Source organism: Danio aesculapii, chromosome 5, assembly GCF_903798145.1.
Source record: "Danio aesculapii chromosome 5, fDanAes4.1, whole genome shotgun sequence".
Classification (NCBI taxonomy): Eukaryota; Metazoa; Chordata; class Actinopteri; order Cypriniformes; family Danionidae; genus Danio; species Danio aesculapii.
The window spans coordinates 21923289-21949203 of NC_079439.1; the positions used below are offsets into that span (position 1 = coordinate 21923289).

The following is a 25915-nucleotide window of genomic DNA, read 5'->3' on the forward strand; positions in this document are numbered from 1 at the left end:
TACTATATGTGAATACTTTACATTTAAGTACAGCAGTTTTCTTTTTACTTTAAGAACAGTAGCCTACCGTTTCTAACTTTTAAAAACACATTTTAAACGTTGACTTTTTATTTTGTTTTTTAACTATTAGCCCAACAGGTTACAGTGTTAATATTAAAACTATTTATAATGTTTATGACAATAATATATATATATATATATATATATAATAGGTTTTAATCTGTCTCGTCGTTACGGTGGTACTTGGAGACAGTTTTTTTCTGAGCTGATACTTGATGAAAAAAGTTTGAGAACCACTGGTATAGAATATCTGTCTATCTACACTGAAAAAAAAATGTCTGTAAAATTGTTGCAATTTATACGTGTTGAATTTAAACAAATTTAATTTAGTAATGTTCAACATAATTCGTTTAAATTCAGCCCATTTAAATCGTTTACAACCACTCAATTTTTTTAGTTAATCCAAGAAATCATCTTTGAATCTTTTTTTTGTGTGTATTATATATACTTTGGCTTGTTTTCAAAGGCAATCGATTAGGCCATATTCTTAGATAGATAGATAGATAGATAGATAGATAGATAGATAGATAGATAGATAGATAGATAGATAGATAGATAATATAAATTCAGATTATAAGTTCAGTCAGTGCAAGCAGTTGAAGTAGAAGAGTTCAATTTTAGTCTGGAATTAGTAAGATGTCTATACACACTGCAGTGTTATACACAACACACACAATATATTGTCTTTATAGGTGTATATACACGTGTTTGTATGTATGTGTTAAGCAAAGTTTTAAACACAAGTGGTCTCTGTTATATTACATGTTAAAGAACAGGGCAAAAATGGAAGTCCAATAATTTAATAGTGAATTGATTCCCAAACCTGGTCCTCAAGACTAGTATCCTCATAGAACGTTCAGCAGAAACTCCGAACTTGGACTCCGAACAGGATTTTCACGAAATATGGACTCGAATCTTTATTAAGCTAAGTTTGCAACTGAATCCCATCAGAAAGCAGCCTTTAGCATGGTCACTTCAAAGACGTAGCTGTCCTGTTTGTGATTACGTGATCCTAAGTGGCGTGTCTTGGACGCTGAGGTAATTGAAGTCACCTGGGAATTGAGTTTAACCAAAAAATACAGTTTTATTATTAGTGTTACTCCTTTAAAAACAGATTAAATATCAAACTGCCGCAATTTTTAACCAAGAGAGAGGGAATTAAAACAATGCTCCAAAAAAAGAAAAGAAACTGTAGGGTGGGATTCTAAGCTTCGTTACGCATCAAAAGCTGATCTGCTTTATCCCTTTACTCCCATAAATACAGCTACTAAATGACACACAGAACATACCATGAACTTGTCTTGAAAAAAATACCACATGAACATGTCAAAACAGGACAAACGTATTTTCTTCAAACTGACTTTATTTCATAGCAGTACAATCTGCCCAAAATAATCATTTCTTTAACCTTAAGCAGTTGTACAATCCAATGAACAATGGGAAAACCAATTCATACATCCAAAGTAAAAAGAAAGAAAAAATATATATATCAGTCCCCTTTCAGACCGTACAATCCTTATTACATAATTCTGATAGTCATCCTTCTTCAGATTCTCTTGCTTTAATGGAATAAAACCCAATTCTCACAAGATCCATTTCTCAGGGGCTCATTCTTCAATCCCCATCATCCTAATAAGCCCATCTGCATGGTCAGGAACAATTGAACATTGATACAGTAAACGTAACCAGAGCCTACTCAATCAAACCCATATTCCGATTGGTTTTCTGAAGTCACGACAGCGCTCTCTCGTTCATCTATCAGATTGTGGCCACAGAAGCAATAATACATTCACACATAATTTACTAAGGCAAGATCCGCGGAAAGCATTCTTTTCATTTAGTCAAAGCCTTCACCTAGCTCGACTCTCAATCTCAGGCCACATGATCTGCCTAATGAGTATGGATTTCTGGAAAGAGCCATCAGAGGCAAAGCTCTAGATGCAAACCAAAGCTCTCTATGGAGTGAACAGCCCAGCTGCAGAGCAACGTATTCAGTTTCAACTCTCCACCCTAGTGCATTAAGAACAAAAACAAATGCAGAAAAGATAACAATGGACTGTCTTCTCTTTCGAAACACGGCAACGTCCCATTATCCGATCCATCAAGCCTTCGTAAAAGGACATGAAGCAGTTAGCAAGACTGTCGGCCTCTCTTTTGGAGTTTGTCAAAAGGGAAGTATTCATGCCCTGTGATGATATGCACAAAATACACTTGCAATGTTTCTGCAGGTAAATCTCTGGCATGCATATTTATACAAAACCATCATTGTTGTGTATCCCCGCGTGCCCTACTTCCCCCAACAGCTTCATTAAGGAAATAAGGGCCAAGTCTGGGATGAAATCAAAATTCCACCACTCTCTCAGGGCACATACCCCACCTTTACCATCAAACCGTGCTGTAAAGTCTAGGTAAAGAGAAAAGAGACGACAGGCAGAGGAAGGTGGATGAGGGTTTGGTCCTCTGAGATTCTGCATACACACGTCTTAACTAGCCTCTAATCTAGGGGCTCGCATTGGACTCCTCCATCAGGCTCCGGGGGTCCCCGCTGACCCCATCAGGGGATCGGCCCCTTCCACAGGCTCCTGAGTGGGGGTCTGGTTGTTGGGTTCAGCTGTTATGACAATGGTGTTCTCGTCCACCAGTTCACAGGTGGGGTTGGCGAACGCAGAGAGAGGAAGTGTGATCCGATGCATTTCACGCTCATAAACCCGCTGCTCATGCTGTTTCTTGAGGTCACGACCCCTACAAAGAAAAAATAAAAACATTTTGTTGATCAGATCACTTTATTGAAAATGTTTTATATGCATAGATATTAGGACTGCACCATGAGCATAAATCCCGGGGAAGATGGAGTGGACGACTTGGCATAACGATAACTTTAACGGCCACAGTTAGCATATAGTTTAGCTGTACTTTCTAAATGAGCGCTGTATTATTTGTGTCCCCTTCAAAAACTGCTCATAAGAAATTTTATACTTGTTGTACAGTCCACTGTATACTCAACATCTTAACTCTTTCTGATTCTGATTGTATTGTAATAAATAAGCACGTACTATCTTTGAAGCCTGACTCATATAAATTGTATATGCAAAAAGAGACAAATTGTGAATATAGGTCTGTAGTCATCTTTAATTACAGTGTACAGCTAAGACTGGGCATATTAATTTTGGCTAATTTATGATTAATGATAATTGAATAATAATAATAATAATAATAATAATGATAACAAGTCATACATGTAATAGGTCTACATTCATGCAAAATGAACCAAATATTCTTGATGTATTTGAAATTGTCATAGGCCTCAGCTCTCGGGATATCTCTGCCTATTGTCAATGCACAATACTATCGTCTATCAACACAACCATAGTATAAATTCTGAGATTGTTTTTAAGTTCCTTTTCTGGACTTTAAATGTCTCATATGAAAGAAGGTCATTGGGGGATTCTGATTGTAATGTAATAATGTGCATCACATGTCAATATTTAAGCCATTTTTGTGTCACTTGTCAGGAGTTCAAATAATAGAAAGCAGCCTAAAGGTAGATTGCCTACAAACACTGACTAAGAGCAAGAGCTTGAATTGTTTTGGATAAGTGTGTTACTCCTGTCAGCATCTGTCGTTGCTGTTCAGTGCTCCTTTAGAAATGTAGTTTGTCAGGTTGTGAAATGTCTGAGAAATACATGCTGGAATCTGGTGGTTGGTTGTATGGGTTTGGTGTCCATCAGTAAAATGGGAATTTGCTTGTGAAGGCAAAAATAAAAATCCAATAAAAATCTTTTTGTTCTTTAATTCTTTTTGAAAAAAATATATTGTTCATGTTTTTAACTATTCAAAAAAACTTAATTAATAAAACATTAGATTATAATCCTCTGGATGTCAAAGACCATAAATATTGGACCTTTAACTTTTGACCTTAAAATTTGGATTTCTCCCCAGTGATTATTGGAAAAACATGGAATATTTAAGATTGACCAATTGCTATTCTGTGCAAATAATACTCTAAATGATAATGTACTTTTTGAAAATTTGAAGACGTGGTGTCAGTAGTCCAAATCAAAGATTTCCAAACTTTTCAGCCAGCGACTGTTAAATTAACAATGCCAGTGACTTGCGACCCCAAATATCCTTTGAGGTAGCTATGAATATATAAAATTTGCACACAACGGCACACACAAAAGGCCCCTTAGAAGTGTATTCTTGGTTTAATTTTGGAAAACGCCGCTCAGAGATCATCCTCCATGTTCAGTTGTGGCCTATATTTATTTTTAATGTACCCGAGTGTCGTAAAGGTGTCAGAAAGTTTACATGGTGCCATATAATCAATCTGCTTTATCTTATGCTATGGCTGTGTCTTAAATATAATGCAATCATCCCTGGAAAATAAATAAATAAAAATTGAAAACCTGATGGCTTTGACATGCTTTATTTGCATGTTGTATTTTAATGTAACTATTACCTACAATTTTTGTTCTTCAGTAGGTTATGGATAAAATATAATAATTCTAATAGCTTAATAAAATAAATTTGATTTTTGAAAATCACCAAGCGACCCCCTCATTGTCCTGCAACCACCCCATGGGGTGCAAAATACACACCTATTGATAGCAAATCTAGTAGTCCAATACTGACTATGTAGTAGTAGCAGTATTATCATTACTTTTTTCCAGAACTGTATGTTTTATTCTAATGATCTTTGATTGTTGTTGCAATTCAGTTTATAGCCATACCAGATTCATTAACTGATATTTGGTAATTAACTCAATATTTAATTTACAAAAATACCATAAACCCTATACAGTACAACTTTAATTCAACTTAAATAAACAGACATGGTTGAGTGCAAAATAAATGGTTACAAAAATGATTAAAGATCTTTAATGACAAGATGACAGCACTTTTTAAGATCCAGATTTTTGACATTTCAATGATTTTCTCTGCTGCCATTAAGCTCTGGATATTTAAAAGAGTTCTCCAAACTCACACGCTCCGTCTCTGCAGCACAGATTCAAAAATCTTTCTGAATTACATAATCATAATGAATAACTTATGTCGTGCTTCCACTTCATTTCCTCTGAATAATCTGAAGATTATTTCCATTTCCAATACGTATCTATTTGAGCTAGACCGAAATATAAATTTACCAGTGACGCACTACAGACAGAAGGAGGGATTTGCCCCTATTTTTAGCACCAAGATATAAATGAGTGACTGCAGATGGAGAGGACCAGATCTAATTCATCACTGGCTGCCAAGGAGGAGACAGATTTCAAGGATCACTCTCCAATTCCTAGAAGCGGTCGAAACAATGGGGGATAAATACTGGAGAAAGGTCATAATAATGAACTGGGGCTGCACAATGCTTTGAAATTATCAAAATATTGCAAATGTGCATTTCGCAATATAGATATCTCAATAGTTTGCAATAAATGAGTGATTTAACCATCTGAAAGACTTCAGAACAAACAGGCGATCTACTTGTAGTTAAATTTAACTTAAATTCCAAGCATTTGTGTGTGGCATACATAGGCTATTTATCCAAATCGGATCAATAAAACGAGGACGTACTATCTTTAAACCCTGACCCATGTTAATTGGATATGCAAACAAAGCGAAATAATAGATTTTTGTCATTCTGATTTATGTGAAATAGTGAATAGGTCAACAATCATCTACAATGTGTACAGCTAAAGCTTGGAATATTAATTTAGTTATTATTATTATTATTATTATTAATTATGGTATTATTTTTAATAATAATAATAATAATAATAATAATAATAATAATAATAATAATAATAATAATAAATATAATGCTATTTTATTTAACAATAAATTACATTATAATAAATTAAAACATGTAATGGGTCTACAATTATGTAAAATGAACCAAATATTGTCTTTGAAATTGTCATAGGCCTCAGCTTTCTGCAATATATCAGCCTATTGTTGATACACAGTACCATTGTCTGTCAAACAAAGTACAAACACAGTAGTACAACTGAAGCCACATGGAAGGTGCTTACATTGTTTAGGGTTACTTTTATGGACTTTAAATGTCTCAGGTCCCTTGCTGTATATGGTAAGAGAGCTCCAGGATTTCATCTAAAATATCTTAATTTCTGTTATTAACATGAAAAAAGGTCTCAGGGCATGATTAGGAGTAATTCATAACACAATTTTCATTTTTGGGTGAAGTAAGCATTTAATTGGATCATAAAAATATCTATAATCGGTTTATTTCTCTAGCAATATGATAATTCACAGGATTCACAAGACATTATTGCAATAATCCTTGCATATCGCATATACTCCCAGTATTATGCAGTCACTTCCTTTCACTCCATCTCTCCATTTCATCCATTCACACAGTGCACAGCAGATCTGCAGCAGGTTATGCAATCCTCCTACACTTCCCTACCCGTGTGTCTACAGTAGACTGAACTGAACTTACTGGTCCCAGCTTAATTTCTCTTCATGAAGTTACACAAGCAATCTGGCACAAAGTAAATTGATGGCTTGAGGAGACCCATGTGCTGTGACACCATAACGTTTCATTCGAGTGACTTTGTCCTTCTACCCTCCTCTCTGACCAGCATCCTGCCTGCTTATTAATACTGAGCCAATGAGTCGCTAGAAAGACGATGACATGAGCGACATAATCAGCTGACGCACGAATACTCAATGAGCAAAAATACTGGGTGTCCTGCCAAACTGCTTACAAGATAGAGATGAGAAATTGCTCAGATTGCAGATCTAGATTCAGATGATTACTGTGATCTATTTAGAGGCATTAAAAGGTAAAGCATGCGTGAACCATCAAGACCATGTCATATATCAATACATAATTAAAAATATAAACTCCAATTTATAGTTGTTGAAGTAAATCATTTTTGTTCTTCTGCAAACTATTGATGATATTTCTGTAACATATACAATAAAAATATCAGGGATTTTGAGCATAAAATAACAATTGTTTAACACACAGGTTTATATCAATTGTCAACAAACAACATAACACCGTTGTTTTAACTTCAAACAAGTTAGAAAAGCAGTGTTTTGTGGAATAGCCTTGGTTTTCTAATCACAACCAATTAAAACATTTATTTTGACTGCCAAAAAAAATGATTTTTAAAAATCTTATTAAAATATCACACTGTCTAATGACTAATTATCACTCCAATTGATTGTTTTATACTAAATATACATTTTTTCATCAATATCTCCAGTGAAATATAATCAAGACCATCAAAAGTTGAAACCTCAAGAGTGAAACCTTCAAATTTGATGGTTTGCTTATAAACCTGCATCTGAAGAACATTTTCTTCAAGATGAAGGTCAATACCGATGTCGTAGTTTCTGTTATTTTATTAGCGGTAGATTAAATAGTTGCAAAAAAAGTACTAATACTAAATGTTCATTAGTTAAATTGTTATTAATATTTTTGTTTATGTTAAATTATGATTAAAAAATACAAAAGTAAAAGTCTATTTAGTCACTTAATTAATATATTCTGAGTTAAATTCATCTTTGCTGAATTTAAGTACTGTTTGCTTTTAAATCTTACTGACCCCTAAATGAGCTCCTGGATTTCATCTAAAATATCTTAATTTCTGCTCAAAATATGAAAGGCAGGAGCATGAGTAATTAATAACAGAATTGTCATTTTTGGGTCAAGTAACCATTTTATTAGACCACAAAAAGATATCTATAATCAGTTTATTTTTCTTGTGGAATAGCCCTGATTTTTAAAATCACAACCAATTAAAACATTTATTTTGACTGCAAAAAAAGAAGTCTAAACTAAAACTATACACATTTTTAAAATATTATTAAAACATCACACTGTCCAATGACTAATTATTACTCCAATAGATTATGTTATACTAAATATACATTTTTTTTCATCAAAATCTACAGTGAAATATGATCAAGACCATCAAAAGTTGAAACCTCAAGAGTGAAAGCTTCAAATTTGATGGCTTGCTTATTAACCTGCATCTGAAGAACATTCTGTTCAAGATGGGTTTGAGCACATTCTGATTAGAAATGTACAAAACAGTCGATTTCTCTGAATATCAGCTTTCAAAGTCCGTCTGTTCCTTCCTAAATGCAACACCTACTTCTAGACATCAAAACAACCACCTAAATATAGACAGTCAAGATGCCTCCAATATCTACACCCACCAACCATCTCTCTCATGTGTCTAATGGCATTAAAGTGAAACCAGCACTGATGTAATAAGAACATGGTTTGTGTTTCCAGCTAAAGCCCATCCATGTTGACACTCGACATCCAGCATGACATTTTAGAACCTTGAAAGCATGCATCAAACCCAATGACATCAATTATCTTGGTTTCAATATAGATATAGATAGTGCAAATGCCATAAGTAAACCAGCAAAATACAATCTAGATTAAACTCAAACAACTGGGCTCTTTGCCAACAAAGAACCTACAACTATTTTGAACTGCACAAGAAGTAAATTACAAACATCTCCTCTCACTGAGCATCTTTGCTCTGAAGAAGTGAAATGCTTTTTTTAACTGGACTTTGTAGTAAGATCTTCAATCTTAATCGTCAAAAGTGTACTCAATAAAGGGACATTGTGTTTCTGGTTATGTACTGACCGTTTATAGAAGTATCCCATCGTGATGCCTCCTCCAAGTAGGATGATAATGGCCATCATGAAGACAGCGAGAACATAACCTGACAATGTAGGAAAGTCAACCAATTTAAGCATGAACTCCTCAGTTTCTTAGATTTATTTTGAGTAGGACTGCACAATATTGTTATAGTAGGGCTGCACGATATTGGAAAAAATCTGACATTGCAATATATTATTCTCCTATGCTATATATTGCGGTTATGAATATAATTTCACCAGATAAATTGAATAGCTCCATTTTAAAGATTTCATTCATTTAGATGGATTGGGATGACCAAGTCTTTTCTATGCAGTGAGTTTGCATACATTAAAATAAATTACAAGCCCTTGGAAATAAAAGTGAAACAAACAGTGCTTGATGGTTTTCTGGAGAGTCTAATAGTATTCAGGTACAGAAATTCAACAAGCAAACATTATATAACATGGTCATCATTGTATTAATTATTTGAAAATAATAATATCTTTAACAAATAATCTAATCCTGCGATGTGACTACAGCGGATACACACATTGTGATATCGATGTTCAAACGATATATTGTGCAGCCCTAGGTTATAGTCATTTTAACCCAAGACCTACCAAGAGTCCCAAGGTCTTTCTTCTTCTTGGGTCCACTCCTGACCTGCTGGCGGACCCCTTTCACGGGCTGCACCGCCGCACCCTCCACCTGCGAGGGGAAGGAGTTTGCAGGCTCGAACGTCTCCACCATTCTTGGGGTGAGTCCCTGAGTGGGGACAGACTCTTCTGGAGCAGGCGCTTCAGTGGCGTTTTGGTCTGCAGAGTGACAGAACACATAGTTTTTAATTTGCAGCTGACAATTTAGTCCACTATCCATGTCTTTACTACAATACTTAAATGTTTTTCTTAGGGATTTTGCCATTTTAAAACATTAAAGTCATGATAGGGCTTTTAAACCCCTTTGCACTCTTTGAAATACTCATTGAAAAACCCTGTAGTGTTGCTGGGGGTTATTACAAGACTTTTGAACTTTAATGTCCTAAAACATATTGTAATCAGTGTCTATGAAGTTACAATACATGGTCCTTCAACCAATAAAGAGTTAAAAACCTGACCCTCGGTTTTACTAGGTATTATTATTTAAAATACCATTTTAACCCCGGGTACACACTCTGTCAGTTTAAAATTAGATTAAAGACACATCTCTTTGCATTAGCATACACCAAATCCTCTAAAGCATTGTTAGTCTGCATTATTTAGGGCAACGGGAGCCGGAAACACTTTCTAAAAGACATCATAATTTGGCATAAACGGCATCTACGCTTATGTTAGTCTGTTTTTATTATTCTCGAGGTTTCCATAATCCTGGACCAGGACGTATCCTGAGCAGATGCTATGGTGAACATGGAGGAGTGGAGAGCATGAGACTGATCCTTGAAAGACCCCAGTGTCAGATGAGTCTCCACACTGATCACGTGGGTCAGCCTGTACTCCAGCCAGTGACCTCTCCCACCTGCAACTTCTCCACTATGAATGTCCAGGGTTTTTCAGCCCTCAGCACCTAGACGGCAGCTCTGCACAAGAAGTTTGGCCAGAGGAGAAATGGTTGTGCCCAACTGAGCCTGGTTTCTCTCTAAGTTTTCCTTCCTTCACTTTCGTCAGTTGGTGAAGTTTGTTCCTCGCCGCTGTCGCCACTGGCTTGCTTGGTTTGGGACTTGTGGAGCTGTGCATCAATGGATTTGCTCTTCAGTGTTTGGACTTTAGGCAGTGAAAATTAAACCAGACTGCACTAAACTAAACTGAACATCAACTCGGAAAACTGGACTGACACCATTTCAATTTACTAGAACTTCTATGGTAAGTTGCTTTAACATGATTTACATCGAAAAGCGCTATACAAATAAAGATTTATTGAATTAAAGTAATCTTTCACACTTGTTATATTAAAAGTGGGGTTAGCATTGCTTTTAACCTGGGGTAAATAAATTCTTAACCACGTCTGCAGTGTTACCCCTGCAATACAGTTTGTAATCTGCAAACATCAGATTACGAACACACAGAATTTCCTCAATATTTTTCCTCAATATTAAGTCGCAGTTTAGTCTTGCATCCTCTCCTTATAAGTTCAGACTTCGCAAATTTGATATAAAACAACACACTCCCGAGGACACATTGGGTAAATCTTCAAAGGGAACAGTGTACTTTATAACCTTCACATCACCCATCACATCACCAATCTTAACAATAAAATGAAAAACATGATATAAGTAAATATTTATTTTTATCTTGATATTAACTTAACAGACAAAAATGTTAAAGGCATCATGTAGCTACATATTTACATGACCATCATCTTCACTTCATGCATAACAAAACAGAGCCTATAACATTACTGCCTCCTTTCATTTAAATATGAAACATACCCTCTCTTTTGCTGAATATCAGTTTTAATAATCAATAATGGCCATTATAAAAGTATAACATTCAATAAGTTTCTACATTATAAGAAATAAAGGCAAGCAATCAGTCAAATGTGCAGAATCAGTAAACGTGGTCACATTAATTAATATATTAACCTAACTTATCTTTGCGCTCAGCCAAAACACGTTACCTGAGAACAAGTAATAGATTCAAAAGACCAAAGTCTGGAAATATGTCGTTAGATAGAGACAACAAGATGAATTAAATATCACTTTTAACAAATATAGTGAGATTAGATCCAGCAGTAGATCCTTTATGAACAGTCCGACGTGCACAGCTCCCATTTGGGTAGATGTGCTCAAAGCACGCTGCAGTGCATGCCAGAGTGTGTGTGTGTGTGGCCACGTAATGTGCATTTCCAGCGGTGTAATGGTGGAAAGAGAGTTGTACAGAAACGCTGGCTGAAACAGCAGTGTGGACAAGGATTGTTTTCATTCTAAAACGCCGTTTTAAAACTAAAAAGCATTAGTGGGGCCAGAGATGCATCTTTTTGGCACTTGGCAAAAGACGACAGAGACGCAAAAATGCGTCTGTCAGGGTTTCCTAAATCTCCTAAAATGTCTGGAATTCAGCTTTTGGTTTCGCTTTCTAAAAGCGTCATTAATTGTATGCATTTTTGCATTACATTTTTATCTTAAGCCTGATTTACGTTTGCTTGGCTTTGCAGCTGACAGCATGTGCGCAGCCACACGACCGAGAGAAACATCATATAATTAATTCTTTGATCTAAATGACTGAGATAAACTTTTCTATATACTCAGAGAGGACAAAATCACATCTAAACTGCTGCAAAATATTTGTACAGCGTAAGAAACGTCTGTATAAGAATACTGTGTAAGAATACTGTCTGATTTGATTCCTTAATGTCATTTATTTCTCATTTGCAGTATACATATATATATATATATATATTTTTTTTTTTTTTGACGATGTTGATATATTACATATTTTATACATATATAACATCCAACAATGTCAGCGGCAGATTTGATCTGCCAGTGGGTGCACATGGCTCCTCAATAGAAAAAAGTAAAACAATTAGTGGATTTCTTTTTTGGATTTCAACAGTCTTTCTTTAAAACTTCAACCCATTGAAAAGAAACATAATTGAAAGATTAGGAGTGACAGAAATTCTGTTTCATATTGTGACAGGATAGAAACTGATGATTAAAAATATATATAACTGGATTGAAAGGAAGTAGATCTGAATGCAAGCTTGCAGAAAGGGGAAGATTCATACAAAGTACTTGGAGCACACCTTACCAAAAAGACGTCTGTTTTTTCACTGAATTAGTGTTTTAATTAAAAAAAAAAAAAAAGAATGGATGAATTGATAAGATCAATAACATCTATTTTTAATAGGGTAAAGTTTTAATTTCATGCTAACTTTAATACATCTAAAATATGGAGAGATTTGAAGACAAAAACTAGCTCTAAAAATAAAAAGAATAAACAAGAAAACATCTTATAATAGAAATAATAGTGTGATTCTGTTACTGCGAACAAAACTAAAGCCTATACTACACTCACTACAAAAATAGAACATTTAGCTCTCTCCACACGTAATGAGAAAAAGTTTGTCTATTTTTATTTAAATAGGACATCAGGCGGACAGGATGTTTCAGAGGTCCCATAGGAAGAATTCACAGCTAAGGACTTTAGCATGTGCTCCTCATGCAGTAAGTCTTGCAGCCCTCTAGAGTTTTTCCACCACCCTCTACTCTGAAAAAGTTGTTTACACATTTGGGCAAAGTTAAAGAACATGCGGTCACAGCTCAGACAGCCAATCAGTAGCTGTCGCCATGGTGACCATGTTTCTCGCAGCCAACCAGAACCCCAGAGGGGCAGGCTTTTAACTTCTCAACAGCTGCAGAACAAGTTTCCGTGTTTTGTTCCTTTGTCTGTCCTGAAGAAAACTCAAGGATGATGAGTCTAGACTTGTGTTATTGTTCAACTTTATCTGGCCTTTCAGCAAGCTGATAACATGCTGATTAAAATTGATCAACAGGTTTAAAACAAACAAAAAAAAAAAGTTTCTCTGAAGAAGCGAACACTTCATTCATTAAATCATTGACAATTGCACCATTAAATGATGATTAATATCACAAGAAGTTTTAAAGTAAACTCAGGGAAAAGTGAATGCATTAAAATATTTGGTGCTGGCCCAGTTCACTCTCTAAAGGGCGCCTTGCAGCGGATTTCTGTTTCCCACAAAAAGCAGCTGTTTTGCACAAATATTTTTAAATGCACTCCCACCAGATTCTTGGAAAACTGTACGACTTAAAGTGTGAGAAACAGAATAACACGTTAGTAAGACCCAGTTGTGAAATACCAGAGAAAGACACGAGTTAAATAAATCACTTTCATAAACCAAAATCACATCCAATGCCGTGTTGATCTTCCCCCAAAACACTAAGTGCATTGTAATGCTAATTTTCTTTTTAAAATATCTTAATTTAAGGTGTTAATAGTTGTTATTCGGTTCTTTTGGTCTAGACCAAAAAAGAAAATTTTATATTTTCTTCTTTTTGCATAATGTCATTTTTAAGACTGAACTTAAAGATCCCCAAAAATGGCTTTAAAACAGATATCTTTTGCAAAAAAATAAATAAATTATTAATTAATTAAAAAACACTGTGCTGGGCTGCACATGTGATTGGGTTTTTATGAACTAAAGACTTTATAAAATGTTTAAAGGAATCAAAACAGCTAACTAAAATCATACATCTACTGCAAAATGAAAAATATTGTATCAACTATATTAGGTGATGTAGCTTTGATAAGAAAAAACAAGCATGATTGAAGATTCTGTCCTTTTATGATCACATCTTGTGAATTTAAAATCAGTTTGAGGTGAGCTAGACTGTGAACCAAAACACATACAACACAGTTTGATATCAAAAAATAAACATGACTACCTTGGCACATCCTAATATCGCATGCTTCTTTTCTGGTTTCTCCACTGGACCCGGAGACATAGCACCAGGGTTTATCTGAACCATCTGGATTACGACAGAAATTGTGATCTCCAACACCTATTGGAAAAGAAATAATCAAATAAATTTTAATAATTAACAAAAAAATTTTTTAATTTCCTTAAAACAATGTTTGTGTTTGAGTTGTACTTCGTGTTCCCACATGCACACCCAGAGAAATGCCCTGGTGTGGATTAGAGAATAGTGATTGCTCAGCTTTTCTGAGTTAGGGCTCATAGTATCATCTGGGCAGCATGCCCACGTCATACATAACCATAAAGTACTAAATCTATAATCAGCATCAACATTGACAAGTTTGCATTATGCACTCTCTAATGAAGGGATGCAATCTGTAAGTATGCACAAATGTACTTAGCGTATCTTGATTTCACCAAATATGATTACACTGTGAAATGTTGTTGTTTTGAAAGAGTTTAATTTGATATAACAAAATGCTAATTAAAAGAAGAAACACAAGTTACCCGTCTGTGAGTCTTTAAACTTCAGGTTTAGACTCCTCCAACTGAGGCACGTGCTCCCTGAAGATGTCTTCTGTTGAGTTCCTCTATAGTCCTCTCCATTATTTGTGATACACTCTGAGAAGAAAAAAACAAACTTCAACTGATCAGATCCGTTTAGAATACGCGAATTATAAAATTCTCGAGTTTGAATAAAAGCAAATTCAGCATATACAATTAATAATAACAATATTTTTGTATCCCGATAAAATATTGTTATTGATATTCTGAAACGCTACCGAACGACCGTGTAAAACACCGATGCATAGGAAAATATACCCTCGTCACTCGTGCATCGACTCGTTGAACCAAATCAAAATAAAACTTTTTTTTCTCCAAAAACAAAAAAAATATAATAAACAACTTAGTGCAACAAACCGAAATGCGGTCTTACCTTTAACAACAGACATGCAGTCCACCAAACCAACGCTCAGCAGGAGCACAAAGTACAGTTGTCCATACATTTTCATTTGTCTCATGAAGAGCAAAAACAGCTATTTTTATGACAAATAGCGTTAAAAAGCGACCTGTTTTATTGGACGAGCCTGTGGTGAATCGAGCCACACTGCTCTCCAAACACTGCAGTCGTGCTGTTGTTTTGGGTTGTGAGTGGTAAACAGCCTCAGCCTGTATGTGACTGATCACAGAAACTCCCTTTTGCAGAGACTCCGCCTCCTCCGGGTCCTAGAAACAGCAGCTTCTCTTAATATGATGATGCACACAGTACATGTGAATCAATGAACGATACGTGGACTAAATGACCAGAATGTTCCAGCAGACATTCTGATGTGCTTGTATATATTTTTACACAAATTGGTAATAATATATTTGATATTATAAAGATTGCCCATTGTGTGATGTTGGAGATGTTTTTATCCATTGGGGGAGGATTTCAAGGCTTAATTTGACCACAACCTTTTTTGGCTTTCAGCAAAAGAATGATTTTGGTGTCAAATCTTATTTTGACACATATTTTGGGAAAATACTTTGGAATTTTTCAAAAATGCAACAATTGCAAAGCCATGACACCATATAATCATGCATTCCTAATTGTTGGTGGTTTTCCCTTTTGGGAAAAAGTCACATTTGGGATTTTTACCATTGAGGATTAAGGGTTGATCATTTTATCATTTAGATAATTAGGCCAGTTGTAAATATCTAACCGGCATTTAACTTAATACATTTAGGCTTGTAGATTTGGGGCCTGTTCCACCAAGCAGGATTAGCTGGCTAGCCAGTTGTTTTGTTTGCACCAATCTTGTTTTAGGTAACAGTGGCCATTAATTCTGTGAGTGAAAATGCCTTGTTGAAGCCAGACGAGCATGGTCAGGCTGGCTTGAGATAGTAAGAGATATAACCTAAATTCCCGCTCTGATTACAACTGAGGTCTGTAGAAGAGCATCTCTGAATGCAGAACACTTTAAACTTTAAAGCAGAGAAACTACAGCAGCAGAACAGCAGCCTGAAGGAAAGGCTAGCACACTGTGGGCATGTTTTTCAGCAGAAGGAACTGGAGGACTAGTCAGGATAGAGGAAAAGATGAATGCAGCAATGTACAGAGACATCCTGAATGAAAACCTGCTTCAGAGTGCTCTTGACCTCAGACTGGGGCGACAGTTCATCTTCCAGCAGGACGATGACCCAAAGCACACCGCCAAAATATCAATGGAGTGGCTTCACAACAACTCAGTGAATGTCCTTGAATGGCCCAGCCAGAGCCCAGACCTAAATCTTGATAACATCTCTGGAGAGATCTGAAAATGGCTGTACACCGTCGCTTCCCATCCAACTTGATAGAGCTTGAGAGATACTGCAAAGCAGAATGGGCAAAAATTCCCAAAGACAGTTGTGACAAGCTTGTGGCATCATATTCAAAAAGACTTGAGGCTGTAATTGCTGCCAAAGGTGCATCAACAAAGTGTTGAGCAAAGGCTGTAAATACTTATGTACATGTCATTTTTCAGGTTTTTTTTGTTTTTAATGAATTTGCAGCAATTTCAAAAAAACTTTGTTCACATTTTCATTATGGGGTATTGTGTGTAGACGTTTGAGAAAATAAATGAATTTAATCCATTTTGGAATAAGGCTGTAAAAAAAAAATGTGGAGAAAGTGAAGCGCTATGAATAGGTTCCGGATGCACTGTATGTGAGTAAGTTTGGGTTTGATGCTGGTTCTTGCTGATCATGAACTGATTTAAATGTTGTTGCTTTTTTTATTTTTTTTAAGTATCTTAAACTAGCAAACAAGCATCAAAACTTTTCTTACTAGCATATCGATGGTTCAGGTTGTTGGTGTAATGGTGTTAATTACATATACTTGGCCCACTCTATGCTCCATCCTTTGTACCACAGTATATAATGCCACAGCCTACCTACTATTGCTTACCATGTCCATCCCTTTATGCCCACCATGCACCTACAGTGTCTTGTTGATCATATGCAATGCCAAAAATGTAGTTAACTAAACTTAAATGGCCTCCATGGATTCTAGACCTCAATCCAAAACAAAAAGTGCCAATAGATGTGTATATGTAATACATTAATGTAAAATCAACATTGTTATATTACAGATTTCGATTTTTCAGTAATGTAAGAAGTGAAATAGGTCAAATTCATCATCACAAGATCATTCATTCATACATACATACATACATACACAACATCTGTTCTTGCTAAATCTGATAGAGAAGCACATTAAACTAAGTGAATCATGTTTCTAACTTATTTATCCAAGTTACACAAGCTGCTTTAAGAAAAATTATAGTAATTTAAAGGAATAGCTCATCAAAAAAATTAACATTTCCTCACCTTTTTCTTAAACTTTACAAAACGATGGTAAAAAAAACAGTCATTGGCCTCCATAGTAGGAACAAAAAATTATTATGGAAGTCAATGGCTGCTAGTTTTCCATCATTCTTCAAATTATCTTCCTTTATGTTCAACAGAAGGAAGAAACTCAAACAGGTTCGGAACAAGTGGAGGATGAATAAATCTTGTCAGAATTTTTTATTTTTGGGTAAACTACCCTGTCAAGTTAAAAACAACTCATAAGATTAGTTTGATTAAAAAAAAATTAAGGCAACCATGTAATTGTTTTTCATAAACAAGCATCTATATTATTTAGAAGAAAGCAGAGGCTCCCCTGAGGCGACACTATATAAAAAACGAGATAAACAGAGTTGATAAGTGACCTGACAATCAGTGTTTAGAAGAGATTCAGCTTCTGAAACAGCAATTCACTCAGAATGGATAAAACACATGCACTCTTTTGTTGTTCATAGTCGTGCTCTTTTTGTAAAGGGTTTCTAAATAGTACACTCTGGTCAACTCCATACTGACATTTCCCTTTGTTTTGCATTCATCTCCTTTGTTACGTACAGTACAAAACTATTATAAATACAGCTTTCTCTGCAGTTCTCCACTGTGAAATCATCACGTTTTCTGCCTTAACTCATTAAACCCTCTTAATCTCTAGAAACTTCAGATTTAACAAGACCAGCCTGCTGCTTTTCCATGGGGTTCCTGCCAGGTTAACTGACCCACTTTTATTTTCCCAAGTAATTACACAAAGTTTCCAGAGTAAAATAAAATGCAGTAGGGCGGGCAGCTTTTTCACTTTCTTTTCTTTTTTTGAGCTCAGATAATCAGTGACTGCAGTGTTTCTGTTTTAAAGTTTGTGCTGTTTTTGACAGCCAGTCATTACACTTGTTTGTTCCAGAAGTTCTACCTGTTGTGAAATGCTGTGTGACTGGTTTGTTTAAAAAGTGTTATTGCCCTACAGAAATCTGATGTATGGCCTATAGAAGCACACATAATCACGAACACACACTATACACTACATGAGACATAAGTCTTTTCGTCGATCCCAGTTGTAAGAGCAACAAAAATATCTTGACTTCTAGTTAATCATTTGGAAAAGTGGCAGAAGGTAAATTTCTCAGATGAATCATCTGTTGAACTGCATCCCAATCATCGAAAATACTGTAAAAGACCTATTGGAACCCACATGGACCCAAGATTCTTATAGAAATCAGTCAAGTTTGGTGAAGAAAACATTATGGTTTGGGGTTACATTCAGTATGGGGGTGTGCGAGAGGTCTGCAGAGTGGATGGCAACATCCTGAGGTATCAAGACGTGTGCTGCCCATTACATGACAAACCACAGGAGTGGGCAAATTCTTTGGTTGGATAGCGCTCCTTCTCATACTTCAGCCTCCACATCAAAGTTCCTGAAAGCAAAGAAGGTCAGGGTGCACCAGGTTTGGCCAGCCCAGTGACCAGTCATGAACTTTATTGAGCATGTCTGGGGTAAGACGAAGGTGGAGGCATTGAAGATGAATCCAAAAAGTCCTGCAAGAACAATTTCTTTGCCATTGCAGATGACTTTATTTATAAGTTAATTAAGTCATTGCAGAGATGTATGGATGCAGTCCTTCAAGCTCATGGGAGTCATACACAATATTAATTCTTCTGCACCATGACTTTATATTCTATACTGTACATTATTTCAGTTAAGTGATGAGACTTTTGTCTAAGCAAAGTCAGACCTTACTGTCCTAACTAGAGATAAAGGTATGATCATATTTTATTTTGGTAAAATAAGCGTAATCTAGAGGCCTTTGCTTTTCATAAAAGCCACTTCTGAGACCAAATGATCAACTAGAAGTCAAGTTGTTATTTGTTGTTCCTAAAACTTGGATAGGCAACAAGACTTTTGTCAGGTAGTGTAAATTATTATAGTATTATAGTTCATATATTTGAACATATGTACAATTTTGTTGCATTAATGTAATAAAAGCTGCATATATGACTTCTATATGAGTTGAAAAATAATAACATGAAACCATTTTGAAAGCTTTTAGGGAAAAAAACAGTCATAAACACCAACAGAGAAAAAATGATAAATGGATCCTGTTTAATACAAACAGGACTAATACTCCTACATTATTTTCTTTAATATGACCATACAAGGCAAACAGGAAGGAAAACGTGGGACAGTATGGAGTAGACAGAAGATAATGAGTGGAAAAAGCCAAGGCAAACAGACTGCTCAGTTGAGACATTGTGAAAAGACTACCATATGTTACATTTGCACATATAGATTTCTCACATAAAATAGCTCTATTTAAAAATAGCTTACTTATAGCACCATTGAAAGTTGCAAGATCTTTTCTTTTTTTAAATGCCTCATCAAGAACAAATAATCAAAATGCATTTGCCATTAAAAGTCATTTTCTCAAAGCTGTCCAATTAGGAATGGTGGTAGCTAAAAAAATTCTTTGTCTATGGAAAAAGGCAACAAAACCACTTTTTCCAATTCTGGCTTTTTTTCTCTTGCACTTTGCGCTTAGAGAGACTAAGACACAACCTTCCTGGAAGCCCTTTTTAAATTATTTGTCAAATGTCAAGGATAACAGTTTAAAAGGATGACCCTTTCATTGTTTGCAAGATCATATTGCTTGTGCCCACTGGCCAGGAAATATATGTGTAACATTATTAACTTGTATATAAAACTGGAGAAACCGATGTGATTTTAAAAAGTCTTTTGTCTTTTTTTTTTATTTTTTTGCATTTTCTTTAGTGTTTTTATACTCGTTGCTTTTTGTATTGTTTTGTGTTGCTTTAAGGTAAAAAAAAAAAATATAATATATAAAAAAGTAATTTTTTGGCAATCCTAGAATAATTCTCTCATTATAAATACTGAAATACAGTCTTTTGCAAAAATTTGGGCACCCCTCTGTGGCTTCATAATAATGTTCTCTTTTTCATAAGAAAAAGTCATTCGGTTTCTATTGAAAGCTAGATAATGTCATGTTTTTCAGACAGAAATACATAGTTTAGCAGTATTGAGATATGTGAAATTAAATTAAAAGTGAAAAATAAGCTGTGCAGAAGTTTGGGCACCCTTTCTTTTGTGTGGATTTCAAAACTTGTTGCCACTCAATACTGATTGATTACAATACAAAATTGATTTGCGTGACTCAGTAACATAGGTGCACCCAATCATGAAAAAGGATATTCAAGAGAACGGATAGCTAGTTGTGCTTCTCCTTATTGTGAACCTGAAAGTAGCAACATGGAAACCCCAAAACAACTTCCTAATGACCTAAAACTAGGATAATTCATCTACACGAAGGATACAAAAAACTAACCCAAAAGTTTAAGGTCTCAATCTCCACAGTAAGAAATATAGTAAGAAAATGGAGGGCCACAGGAACAGTTCTTGTGATGGAAAGATGTGCTAGACAAAGAAAAATATCTGAAAGGCAAAGACGAAAAATGGTTAAAATGGTCAGCAGGACAATGTTTGGTTGGATGTTTCAGCAGGACAATGACTCAAAGCACAGTTCCAGATCTATCACGAAATTCATGCTCAGACATAATACAATGTTCTAGAATGGCCATCCCAGTCCCCAGACCTGAACACTATCGAAAATCTATTAATTGATTTGAAAAGGGCTGTTTATGCTCGACACCTATCAAACCTGGCTGAACTGAAGAATTTTTGCAAGGAAAGAAAGAATGGTCCAAAATGCCTTCAGCAAGAAATCAGGGACTTATCCTTGGCTATAAGAAGCATCTACAAGCTGTTATTTCAGCAAAAGCTGGCTGTACAAAATATTGACATCATTATTCTGTTGGGGTGTCCAAATTTTTGCACCTGTCTTTTTTTTGTTACGACTTAAATTGCACTGCATCTGTTGATTAAATAAATGTCAGAACTGAAATGTTGCTTTTTCCAACAGGTATGAAATCTATCGAAACGAAATTGCTGATTTGAAAGGCTGGCTTTTTTAGCTGATAAAAGCTATAATCAAGATCAAATCCAATAAACATGAAGCACAAAAAAATCAGAGTTAATGAAAATATTTAAAATTTTAATTGCGTTTACTTAATGTAATAGAATAAAAAGCAGTAAAATCATAAATAATAAAAATTAATAATTGCTCCATAATCAAATTGAAAAAGGATTAAATAAAAATCACGAATTCTAACTGTTTTTAAAAACCACATTAATAGCTTTAAATATATTTAGCTTTATATATTAAAATATCCCCCGCCTCAAGAAATGCCCTCTAAAACAATCAATACACCATTTAGAATACAACTGACGCATTCACAGACGAGTGTGAATCCTTTCGGCATTCGCTGCAAACTCAAGACCATCTGGTCTGCTTATGGCTACTAGGAAACCCAGCTGGGTCCCAACACCGAGCTCTGTGACACGCAGCAACCGAATACATAATCCAGCCATGAATCATCAACTAGACCAGTGCTGAAGGCAGAAAATGGACACTTAACCTGAGACAAGAGCCTCTAATGTGGGATAAAGCAGGCACTACTCCCCTGCTGTTATAGTAGGGCATCTCTAGTGTTGCCACAAAAGCCATTACATCACTGTTTGATGCATTTACCCCTGCAGAGGAAACCGGAGTAGACGCGGGTTACGCAAACAGAGGATGAGGAGTTTAGAGTGAGGAAGAAAAATGGAAGACAAAAATGTCATGTATTGTGAAGACGAGGAAGGAATGGGCCAGAGAAAGAGACGCAGAAACAGTGAATGAGTTCATCTAACCGAGGATGCTGTGTATCAGAAGAGGTTGGCGTGAGGCGGTTCAAACCGGTTTTGGGAAGCATTTGTGAGGCATTATCACAGCTAAGCATGAGCCTCCACTCCAGATAAAACCAACGAGGGAATGAGAGCGTGAGACTGGCATTCAAAATATTAAACAGAGAATGAAAACAACACATTTTTCAAGGGGAGACAGTACAGTATATGATTGTTATTCATGGTTTACTTTATAGTCACATGACTGGAGAAGTGAAGAGCTAAACATTCATTGCAGTATGGACTTCATTCATTCATTGTCTTTTCAGCTTAGTCCCTTTATTTATCAGGGGTCACCACAGTGGAATGAACTGCCAACTTATTCAGCATATGTTTTACACAGCGGATGACCTTCCAGCTGCAACCTGATACTTGGAAACACCCATACACTCTCACATTCACACTCACAGACTACGGCCAATTTAGTTTATTTAATTCACCTATAGCATGTGTCTTTGGACTAGGGGAAGCCAGAGCATCTGGAGAAAGCCCACAGAAACACTGAGAACATGCAAACACCACACAGATAGAAATACTGCAACATGCAAAAGAGAAATACTGACCCAGCCGAGGCTTAAACCCGCAACTTTCTTGCTGTGAGGTGACAGTGTTTACCACTGAGCCACCATGCCACTCGCTGGACTTAACAATTTGTTTTTATAAAAGGTTTCTACAGGAAAAAGTAATTTTAGGGTCTCAAAGCCATTTGTTTTTCACAAATTTTAATTCAAAAATTTGTATTCAAACTTCTCCAATTAATTCAAATCATGAAACAATATGTTATTATTCTCTGAAAATGCTCACATTATACAGCTAATTTCATTTATATGATTCATAGGAAGAGCTTTTGGAAACCATAGGGCTATGATTTTGTGTTGCACTGGTATTCTGGACAAATCTGTTCAATATCAATAATGATAATAATAGTAATATCAAGAAAATACGATTGTTCTGCCTCTTTATTTGTTTTTATACAACAGTTCTGTCTGGTTCTCGAATCTGATTGGCTGATAGCCGTGAAGTATTAAAGTAAAATCAGCACTCGTAAAGCCTCTTCACCTTTGTGTATTACTCCGCCCAAGCAGAAGACTAACTCACTATAGTTTGACAAATATTTTAAAGCATTTGAGGCGACAATAGTTGTTTAGATTGAAACTATGCAGTTTATAAGGATAGTGCCTTTTTAACATATTTATAATTTCTGAGATTCAGGCAGCCATCAGCCTGTCATACTGAGCAGAGCAAAGACGGTTGACATTCCACCACAAAATGGCGACAGAGACCGCATAATAAGCCCTTAGAGGAGGAAACAATCTGCAATTTTTTTTTATATTTCAAACTACAGCTGATCAAATCATTATAAAATAGGTAAGTGACATTCTAAGTTGATCTATCTTTTGTATGTAGTAGTGCTGTGTTAATACCATAGTAATCAGGTAGTGTTTGCTTTGCTTTAGTTTTTCGGGGTTAATTATTATGATATCCCGATTGCAACAGAGAAATAATGGGAAATCTCTGTAGACTGATGGCATTTCATGCCGTTCAGCCTTATAATCTTAAGATGTTAGCAAAATAACCTGTTTTGTCATCACTTTAGACATTACGCTAGAGAATCATTCAAATACTAGCTCTAAGGGGACATTGGTGAATGAGCAACGGTTTCTGCTGTTCTGACATCAGCTGCAGATGTGAATGAACGGTGGAAGAAAGTAGTTCCTCATACAAAAGGATTTTTGAGACTTCACATGTTTGATTCTCTTTTTTATATACACGATTATGCCATCAAACTGTTGTATAAATGCAATATCACACTCGTAGCAATGCAATATGGCTGTATATCATCACTAGTGGGACACTAAGGCACTCTGCCTGGGGCTTCGAGCCAATGCACGCCTCCCACCAGTGCCTGTATACAGCCATATCGCACTGCTACTCGTGTAATATTGCTCATATATTAAGATGATCTACACATATTTGGAAAACGTTTATAATATGCTGTTTTTGTTTGTAAGTAAGCTACATGGCTTCCTATGAAAAGGATTGTATGCTGGACTGCCTATTACACAGAAGTGTGTGTTATGTGTGTGAGTTTCCACACCTAACCTTAAATGGAAATCAGCCACCTTGGCTGAGTTTATTCAGAAGAAAAACTTACATCAGTCAAGATGAAGTCAATTGGATATACAAGACTAATCCTATACTTTTGGATCACAGATCAGGGTTAGCCGGTAGAAATGTATTTATTAAATATATAAATGCATCATAATACAAGCGAAAATGACATTAGTTTTAATAAAAAACGTATATCACTTTTAAATAAGGTTCCATTACATTTATCACACTATTTATTCATATTTGTTGATGTTAGTTAAAGGGATAGTTCACCCAAAAATGAAAATTCTGTCATACTTACCCATAGTTTGTTCCAAACCTGTTTAAGTTTCTTTCGTTTGTTAAAACACAATATAGGACAATATTTTGAAGATAGTTGAAAACCTGTAATCATTGACTTCCATAGTATTTGTTTTCCTACTGTTGAAATTAATGGTCACGGGTTTTCAGCTTACTTCAAAATATCTACTTTTGTGTTCAACCAAAAAAAAAACCTTCAAAAAGGTTTGGAACCACTTGAAGCTTAGTAAATAGTGAGTACATATTCATTTTAGAGTGAAATAAAGTCATATACTGTTAGTTCTTAACTCACCAACACAAACGTAAACAAATGACTAATAAATGCAGTAGATGTATTGTTCATTCTTAGTTCATATCAGTAAACACATTACCTAACATTAACTAATAGAATCTCATTGTAAAGTGTGAGCAAAATATCTATACCCTCCTCAGGGTGTTGCGTGGGCACAGTTGAACACACGCACATGAACATGCGCAAACACACTCTCTCATAGTCTGTTTGTTCCCGTCTGCAGTGTGCTCCATTTCAGAAATCAGCAGTCATCCAGAAACAATGGTGTCTTTCAGCTGTGTCAGATTTAGACACTCTTGCTGAGCTGCTGTCATGGACCATTATCTGCAGTTGGTGTTTGATGCATGACTAGCAAAGGTTTTCTTTATTGTCTCTCGTGTTACACAACAACACAAAGCCTGTTATTCTTCTTTCGCACAATTGGCCATGAACAGCCAGCTTTTCCCGATCAATAGTGGAGTTTTTATGTGTTTAATTAAGCTTGGATCCGCAATTAAGCAACCCTGATCTGTGTCGGCACTAGATTAATCTGTCCTTAGTGCATCAATGAAGACCTGAGGAAGAAAGACTCCATTTAGGACAAACCGCTTGTGAATATCCTGAAGGTCTGAAGATAAACTCAAAGGGTCAAGCAGAGGTCGAATGGAGTCACAGTCGTTTAACATCTGGAGCAGGACAATCGCCCTGGTGAACAGGCCAGCAAGAGCACCATAGAAATGGGGTTCTATTAGCAAACTCAGCCAATCAGGATTCAGGACATCGCCTGGGCAACAGATGACATATTGACACAATTAGCGCATGTAAACACCCAAAAATAACCCCAAATGAGCAATAAATAAATATCACAAATTCCATTAATTGTAATTATACAGGTTGCTGATTCAATTATAAAGTAGCGGCAGGAAGTTAATTAGACATAATTAATGCAACAACAAGGACA

The 25915-nt window shown here is 35.7% G+C and overlaps 2 protein-coding genes across 2 annotated transcripts in view; both read right to left on the reverse strand.

The window, feature by feature from the left end:
* Positions 1-1405: 1405 nt before the first annotated feature.
* pik3ip1 (phosphoinositide-3-kinase interacting protein 1) lies at positions 1406-15284 on the reverse strand. The gene is made up of 6 exons (XM_056457549.1): positions 15057-15284; positions 14627-14740; positions 14088-14204; positions 9310-9504; positions 8693-8771; positions 1406-2802 (listed from the first exon to the last, which is right to left on the reverse strand). Exons 1-6 carry the CDS (start codon positions 15139-15141, stop codon positions 2586-2588), a joined length of 807 nt encoding a protein of 268 aa, XP_056313524.1. The 5' UTR covers positions 15142-15284; the 3' UTR covers positions 1406-2585.
* A 9091-nt stretch (positions 15285-24375) lies between these two features.
* Positions 24376-25915, reverse strand: part of si:ch211-225b11.4 (thyroid adenoma-associated protein homolog) — a 37748-nt gene continuing 36208 nt past the window's right edge. Inside the window, exon 31 of the mRNA XM_056457550.1 lies at positions 24376-25738. Coding sequence (XP_056313525.1) covers positions 25500-25738 — 239 coding nt within the window. The 3' untranslated portion in view covers positions 24376-25499. The remainder of the gene's footprint in view (positions 25739-25915) is intronic.